Genomic DNA, 8897 nt, shown 5'->3' on the forward strand with positions numbered 1-8897 from the left:
ATAGGATGTGTCCATTGTCCTTATATAAAGTCATCAGTCATACTGTAGACACTGCAAAGCAAAGTGGCATTTGGGAGATCCAGTAAGACTGTGAGTACAGAGATATTGTTGGGTTTCAGGTATTTTTCATGTTCTTTATTATCTTCTCTATTATAGGACCCAGTGGATCCAATGAGATTCGCTGGTCTTATTAATACAGTAGGTTCCTTGAGTTTCCTGCTTTCTCTCCCAGTTTGACACCTTCTGCATTTGACTCATGGACAAATAAGGGTTTTTAGTTAATTGGTGACTTTATTGACCGGGCAAGTTCCTTTCTCATTTTAGCATTTTTCATAGCCTTCCAGATTTTGTAAAATGGGACAACAATGATATTGTAGACCCCGCTTCCAATCTTTTGTACCTATGGATGTAGGGGCATCATCTTTACAATCTATGGTGATGGTTTCCCCTGGGATCTTTCCATATATGATCAACAGGAAGAAGGATGGGATAAGATGACTCTTATGACAAGGATCATTCCTTCAGTTTTTCTACTTTGCTTCAGTAAATGTAATCATAGTGGTACAATGTTCCATATCTGGTGGGAATGTCCAAACCTTCACAGATTCATCTCCTCTACTCTTTTATGGGTGTCAATCTTTAAAGAAACTAGAACAGGCGCTTCTAAAGGCTCCGATTCCAGAGGCGCACAGGGGTGTAAATTAATCTATTTTTCTTTTTTTTGGTAGCCAAGTTGTCCAATGCCAGGAGCTGGAACACACCATCTAGTCTAAATAATCTTAATTGGATTATATCCAATGATAGTTTGACGAGCCCTCTTAAAATGGTACTACGGGATACCAAAAATCTATTCCCTATCCTAAGAATAGGGGATGAGTGTCAGATCGCTGGGACCCCCGAGATCCCCCGCATGGTGCTCTGGTTTTCCTACTGAATTGAGCATGTCGACCATTGCCCATAGTGGTTACTAATGCGCCCCTCCATGCATCTCTATGGGAGAGCCAGAGATACCCAAGTGCAGTGCTCCGGTTCTCTCATAATGATGCATAGAGGGGCTTTGAGTGGGAGTCCTTAGGATAGGGGATCGAGTTTATCCCAAAGTACCCCTTTAAGGATGCTCAGGCACAGTTTGAGAAGACTTGACAACTGTGGATAGCTGATTTGGAAGCCCCTTCTCGATAGTAATTGCCTTTGCCTTACTATATGTAGGTTCTCTTCTTCTTTTTATTTTGCCCTCTTATCTCCCTCCCTATGTTGGTCTTGTCTGTCTTTCTCTTTCGTCTCAGTCCTCCCCGCTGAATGTGTCCATGGTGTTCCCCTGGTATATCGTTTTTCTCTCTGACTTTCTTAGGTGGGTCTGATCTGTTCTTCACATTTGTATTTTGGATATTAGACAATCCGTCGCGCAATAATAAGCCCACACATTTGATAGTGTCATACTGTTTGTTGATGACTTCTATCTTGCAACACAACATGCTATGGTAAATTTCCATTTTACTTTTCTATTACTTACACAGTCAACCACACCCCTAGCAAGAAAGCACTATATAGGGGACTTCTCTAGAAGTCCTTTTGGCACCAAAGCAAAATTTTCTCATTGTAAACTCCATAACTAGGTGGTAGCTGGAGATTAATAGTTGAAGGTATATAGACAACGTTGTTTTATTTACTTACAGTCAACAAAACCAGAATGAAATAGAATATAATTTTCTTTGTCTTTCAGAAACATGAGGATCTCTTTGTTTTTGGGAGTAGTTGTATTTTTCACATTGACCTTTGCTCATCATGAGGAGGGCCACCATGAACACCAGGATGATCACCATGAACACCAGGATGATCAACATGATCACAAACACGGCCATCACCATAATGAGTCCTTAGCCTGCCACAGGCTAGCTCCATACAATTCTAAGTTTTCCTTTGACCTGTATCGGCAGGTAGCTCTGGATCATCCTCACGAGAACATCGTCTTTTCCCCTATTAGTATCTCTACTGCGTTTGCTTTCCTTTCCCTCGGTGCTAAAGCTCAGACCCACTCACAGATCACTGAAGGATTGGGTTTTAACACTTCTGAGATCTCAGAGCAAGAAATTCATGAAGGCTTTAACCATCTATTGCGTTTCCTGAATGATGCGGACAGAGAGCTTCAGCTCAGTGGTGGGAACGCTCTCTTTATTTCCAAGGAACACAAGATTCTCCAGACATTCTTAGATGAAGCCAAGAGGCTCTACCACTCAGAAGCATTTTCTACTGATTTCAAAAATACTCAAGAAGCCAAAAACCAGATCAATAGTTACGTGGAGAAGAACACCCATGGCAAGATCACCGAACTGCTGGACAATGTAGACCAGGATGCCATATTAGTCCTAATCACCTACATTTATTTTAGAGGTAATTCCTTATATTATGAAATATTACACATTGTCCATCCTACAAGGTAATGCACATGTTGACCCCCTCCCCCACAACCGGTGCCCTGGGGGCTTGTTAAAGAAGTATTCCAAGAAATCTAAGATGATGGAAAACACTGAATAAATAACTCTTCATGGTTCCGATCCTTTTCCATGGGTTGCTGCACTAGCACATAGGCCAATATTTAATTCTACCCCAGTAAGTCCTTTATATAATGTCCCAGCTCAGCCCCTCTATACAATAGTCACATATTGTTCCTTTTTTCATGTCTTTCTAGGGAAATGGGAGAAACCATTTGATGAAAAATGGACAAAAGAAGGTGATTTTCATGTCAATGAGAACACAACAGTGAAGGTTCCTTTCATGCACAGAACAGGAATGTACCATGTTGCCTTCACTGACGAGGCCACCGTGGTCTCCATACCCTATAAAGGAGATGCCGGTGCCATGTTCATCCTGCCAAATGAGGGGAAGTTTTCTCAGGTAGAACAGAACTTTCATAAAGAATCAATTATGAAATGGAAGAACGCACTGAACATACGGTAAGATATGGTTTATCTAAATGGAAAACTCCAGCACTCAAAAAGGTATTTGGAAAAGTAGAAAAAAAGAAATGTCTGAATTCCATCATATTCCAGCGACTCAACAATGATACAATAAAGGAACTTCTTTTTTTCACTCTTTCCGTTACAATTTTGAGTGCTGGGAGTTTTCCTGACATATAATCTTCTGGTGCCTGATCAATAATCCTCCATGCTAGTACTAGAGTAACTTTTTTTTCTTAGTAGTAGTATCTATTCATCTATCTATCTATCCATCTCCTATCTATCTATCTATCTATCTATCTCATATCTATCTATCTGATATCTATCTATCTAACTTATATCTATCTATCTATCAATCATCTATCTCATTTCTTTCTATCTATCTATCTATCTCATATCTATCTATCTCTCTCATATCTATCTATCTCATATCTATCTCATATCTATCTATCTCATATCTATCTATCTATCTATCTCATATCTATCTATCTCATATCTATCTATCTCATATTTATCTATCTATCTCATATCTATCTATCTATCTATCTATCTCATATCTATCTCTCATATCTAACTATGTATCTATCTATCTATCTATCTCATATCTATCTAATATCTATCTTTCTATTTATCTAGAAGAAGAAAGCGGCAGCACCAATGTAGAGATATGGAAGGGGAGTGCCGTCGGTAAGAACCTGGGTCAACATCTCACACGATATCCACAAAGCAAAATATCAGCACTTCCTTAGACAAAAATGTAGCTTTTATTCACAAAAATGCCAGAGCGATGTTTCAGACGTCTCTCACGACCATTGTCAAGCAACAAATGAGTCAAAGTGTATACAATTTATAGTGTGAACAATTAGTGACATCATCTCACAATTATTTCATTGATTCAACACGTGACATGAATATATACATAAGTGAATTAAGGGTACTGCATGTGGTCTTGCCAGAAACCATTTTGCCTAAGGAAGTGCTGCTGTTTTGCTTTGTATTTATCTATCTATCTATCTATCTCATATCTATCTATCTCATATCTATCTATCTCATATCTATCTATCTCATATCTATCTATATCTTATCTATCTATCTATCTATCTACCCATCTTTCTCATATCAATCTATTTTATATATATATATATATATATATATATATATATAGCCATTTATCCATCCATCACTGCAGGACACCAATTGATGATTAAAGGGGTATTCCAGGAATCCAAACAGGCCTTTTTTCTTTCAAAAACCTCTCCCTGTCTGTCTCCAGGTTGGTTGTGGTTCTACAGCTCAGTTTCATTGAAATGAATGGAGCCAAGTTGTAATATCCCACCCAATGTGGAGACAAACAAAGTGCGGTCTTTGAAAGAAAAAAGTCCTGTTTTGATTGAAAAACCCCTTTAATCCAAGCACGCAACATGATGTGACGTTTCAGTTCACCCCCAGATCATTTTTGAGGTCCCGGGATGGGACTGAACGATGTGTCACGGGGGATTCTATGTATTGCACGTGATGGATTGTTAATATGTTTTGTGGGAAAGAAGAAACAACTGTTTATACTCTGGAAGGAATCTGCATATTTGGAGAGATTTATCAAAATCAGTGCAGAGGATAAGTTGGCCATAATAACCAATCAGATCACTTCTTTTATTTTGCAGAGGTCTTTTTAAAAATAAGAAGCGATCTGATTGGTTGCTATAGGCAACTGGTCAACTTATCCCCTGCACAGGTTTGGAATAACCCCAATCTAATATGTGTGTCTGTGCCAGAATGTGTGGTGCTAAGCGCCAAAATGAATCTTCAATGGGCGTATCCTGTCAGAAAAGGGGCTTGGTCAGTCAGAATAGGGGCGTGTTCTCACAGAAAATCCTGCAAATAAATGGCTGGAAATGTTCACCAAGAAAAAGCTGCTCAGAAAACTTTTCCGATATGTGAATCTGTGAATCCCCAAAGTAAATAGAGGGGAATCCTGCAAGTCAGAAACAACATTTCACTCTGATAAAAACCCAACATTCTTAGTGAATCAATTATCTGTAATTCTGTTGTTCTTTTCTCATAGGTTGGTTGACTTATTCCTCCCCAAATTCTCGGTCTCTGGTACTATAAACCTTAAAGAAACATTAAGCAAAATGGGTGTAGTAGACGTCTTCTCAGATAACGCTGATCTTTCTGGTATCACTGAAGAAGCCAACGCAAAGATTTCTAAGGTCAGACCTATCTATCTATCTCATATCTATCTATCTATCTCATATCTATCTCATATCTGTCTATCTATCTAGCTCATATCTATCTCATATCTATCTATCTATCTCATATCTATCTATCTCATAGCTATCTATCTATCTATGTCATATCTATCTATCTATCGCATATCTATCTCATATTTATCTCATATCTATCTCATCTCATATCTATCTATCTATCTATCTATCTATCTATCTCATATCTATCTATCTATCGCATATCTATCTCATATTTATCTCATATCTATCTCATCTCATATCTATCTATCTATCTATCTCATATCTATTGATCTCATATCTATCTCATATCTATCTATCTCATATCTATCTATCCGTATATCTTTCTGTTCTCTCATATCTATCTATCTATCTATCTATCTATCTCACATCTATCTATCTCATATCTATCTATCTGTATATCTTTCTGTTCTATCATATCCATCTATCTATCTATCTATCTATCTATCTCATATCTATCTATCTATCTGTATATCTTTCTGTTCTCTCATATCTATCTATCTCATATCTATCTCATAGCTATCTATCTATCTATCTATCTATCCATCTATCTCATATCTATCTATCTGTATATCTTTCTATTATCTTCTATCTATCTATCTCATATCTATCTTTCTCATATCTATCTATCTATCTTTCTATCTTTCTATCCATCTCCTATCTATCTATCTATCTATCTATCTATCTATCTAACGAATAGTACATCAGTTCAACAGTAGTTTAGTGTAAGCAGGTAGTATGGCTCAGGTCTGGAGCCTAGTAATCCACAAAAGCAAAGATGACTACAGCACACAAGAGTATGGTGAAGTTAAGTAGCTTCATTCCATTCCAAGGTAGCAACGTTTCAGCCGCCCATGCTGTGTACAGTGAGGTATCTTTGTGTATTTCTAGTTTGAGACACATCGGATTTGACTAGCCTGTCTCTCAGATAAGAAGTATGTCTATATGATAAAAGAGGAGGATGTTTAAACTCTTCAATTTGGGGAAAACGGTCTTATATTAAAGGGGTATTCCAGGCCAAAACTTTTTATATATATATATCAACTGGCTCCGGAAAGTTAAACAGATTTGCAAATTACTTCTATTTAAAAATCTTAATCCTTCCAATAGTTATTAGCTTCTGAAGTTGAGTTGTTGTTTTCTGTCTAACTGCTCTCTGATGACTCACGTCCCGGGAGCTGTGCAGTTCCTATGGGGATATTCTCCCATCATGCACAGCTCCCGGGACGTGGCATCATCATTGAGCAGTTAGACAGAAAACTTCAGAAGCTAATAACTATTGGAAGGATTAAGATTTTTTAATAGAAGTAATTTACAAATCTGTTTAACTTTCCGGAGCCAGATGATATATATAAAAAAGGTTTTGCCTGGAATACCCCTTTAACCTCCAGTGTTTGTTTAAGGCACTGGAAATCCATCCGGAAAGGTCACTATAAGTGGAAACAAACGCTGTTCTAGATTTGGCTGTTTTTTTGCAAGGGTTTTTAATCAATGCTTGGTGATCTAGTGTTAGTATTTTTTATTTACTTTCTTGTAGTAATGAATTTGGATACCCCGTAGCCCGAAAATAATGGATCATTTTGTCCAGAGCAGGTTCTAGTTCATCCTCCAAGGCAATAATGCGCTTCGCGCACAGCATCTGGCTGGCAGGGAGAGAGCAGACCATCGGTCTTGGATGGCAACTCGTATAGTGTAACACTGAGTTGCTATCCGTTGGTTTAACATAGAGGCTCGTAATAAGTCTAACATTTTTAATGGACACCATTGTGTCTAGAAATTGAACAGTAGATGTAGAAGAGGTCAAAGTAAATTGAATGTTAGGTGTAATAGAGTTAAGGTATGTGTGAAAACATTCCAACTCATAGTCCCAGCCAAAACAAGAAAAATATTGTCAATGTATTGCCACCACCCCAGCAATTTGCTGGAGTGGAGGGACACATAGACAAAACTTTCCTCGAGCACAGCCATGTACACATTGGTGTAAGTAGGTGCCACATTGGTGCCCATGGCTGTGCCCATTGTACAACAGAAAATAATTGTTCTGCAACACCAACTATAATAACATAATAATGAAGGGGGTTTTTGGACCTGAAAATGCATTTTTTATAGATGACTTAACAGTCTGTACACCTCCATCATGTGGGATGGAGGTGTACAGACTGGCCACAACTAAAGAAGCAATAATTGTATTCTCTGGAACAGTAATATTGGCAATTTTGCCCAAAAAATCAGAAGTGTCCACAAAGATAGACAGTCTGCTGGTAATCAAACCCCTCCTGGAGACAATCAGTCGTCGGGGTGGGGAAGGGGGAGGGGAGCTTCTCCAGCAACCTGTGTAGCTTGGGCAGTAGATACAGTAATGGTGTTACGGGAAAAGGTACAAAAACATAGTCATATAATTGTTTGTCAATTAAACCATTTTGTAAAGCACCATGAAGAACTAATTTGATATGTGACTGGATTTCACTTGGCAAAGGTTGATGCGTGGTGTTATCTTTCTTTCTACCTATCTATCTCATATCTACCTATCTCATATCTATCTCATATCTACCTATCTCATATCTATCTATCTCATATCTATCTATCTATCTATCTCATATCTATCTATCACATATCTATCTATCTCATATCTATCTATATCATATCTATCTATCTCATATCTATCTCATATCTATCTATCTATCTCATATCTATCTATCTATCACATATCTATCTACATTCTATATAACAAATATTTTTTCCTCACCCCCTATAGGCCATCCATAAAGCTGTGCTCACTGTGGATGAGAAGGGGACAGAAGCGGCCGGCTCCACAGCCCTTGAGGCCATCCCCATGACGCTTCATTCTCGCATTAAATTCAATCGCCCCTTTATAGTTTCATTGTACGACTACAAAGCCGAAAGTATTCTTTTTTCTGGTAGAATTGTCAACCCACAGATGTGATTCGCTACATAACTTTTTCATACAGTAAAATGTTATGATTTGCCCATTTTGTAGTTTTTAGTTTTTATTTCATATTTCTTCAATAATTAAATGCAAGACAAATTAGTCAACCATTGTGGACCAGGGTCTTACTCTTCACACCAGTCACAGACCCCATAGATGAATCAGATTATCTAGAGAGTCTGCACCATGCAAAAGAAAGAAGAATTCACCGACACTAAAACGTAACTTTCAATATATACCAAGAATAACACTATTCCCCAAATCAAGAAAGCTGCATTCCATAGATGTACAGGCAGGTTCCTATGCACCAATGGACTTATGTTAGGTGTCCATGTGGTGTCAGGGGGGGGTAATGTGGAATTAACCGTTTTGTGACGCCAGGGCATGGTTGACCTATACACCACCCGAGGTAGACCACCTTCCCCTGTGCCAGGCACGGGGCTAATAATCACTCTGACGCAAGATTACAGGTATCTGGTTTGCTTTACTGAGGTTGGAAAAATGGTACAATCCGTTACAGCTCAGATTAGCATGCAGGAGTTACAGGGTTAACTCTGGGAGGCTTATCGGCTTGCTGGGACTTATAGTTGATTGTGCTGTATATGATGCCATACTTTAGGGACTTGGACTTGACTAACTTGACTGAAGTAATCCCTATGGTAAGTAGGCTTACCACAAGGCTTTGACTTTCACCTGGGTAGTGGGGTTAACTGGTAGTAGATGGGTGGT

The 8897-nt window shown here is 38.4% G+C and overlaps 1 protein-coding gene across 1 annotated transcript; it reads left to right on the plus strand.

The window, feature by feature from the left end:
• Positions 1 to 1727: 1727 nt before the first annotated feature.
• Positions 1728 to 8203, plus strand: LOC130295201 (alpha-1-antitrypsin-like). Its single transcript, XM_056545679.1, has 4 exons — positions 1728 to 2391; positions 2690 to 2954; positions 5020 to 5167; positions 7977 to 8203. The coding sequence occupies exons 1-4, from the start codon at positions 1728 to 1730 to the stop codon at positions 8163 to 8165; spliced, it is 1266 nt and encodes a 421-aa protein (XP_056401654.1). The 3' UTR covers positions 8166 to 8203.
• Positions 8204 to 8897: the final 694 nt, after the last annotated feature.

Source organism: Hyla sarda, chromosome 11 (assembly GCF_029499605.1).
Source record: "Hyla sarda isolate aHylSar1 chromosome 11, aHylSar1.hap1, whole genome shotgun sequence".
Lineage (NCBI taxonomy): Eukaryota > Metazoa > Chordata > Amphibia > Anura > Hylidae > Hyla > Hyla sarda.

Excerpts from the sequence above, each read along its gene's own strand:
- LOC130295201 (XM_056545679.1), top strand. The coding sequence starts at position 1,728 with ATGAGGATCTCTTTGTTTTTGGGAGTAGTTGTATTTTTCACATTGACC. Across the intron at positions 2,392-2,689 it reads CACCTACATTTATTTTAGAG|GGAAATGGGAGAAACCATTT; the intron begins GTAATTCCTTAT and ends ATGTCTTTCTAG. Across the intron at positions 2,955-5,019 it reads AAGAACGCACTGAACATACG|GTTGGTTGACTTATTCCTCC; the intron begins GTAAGATATGGT and ends CTTTTCTCATAG.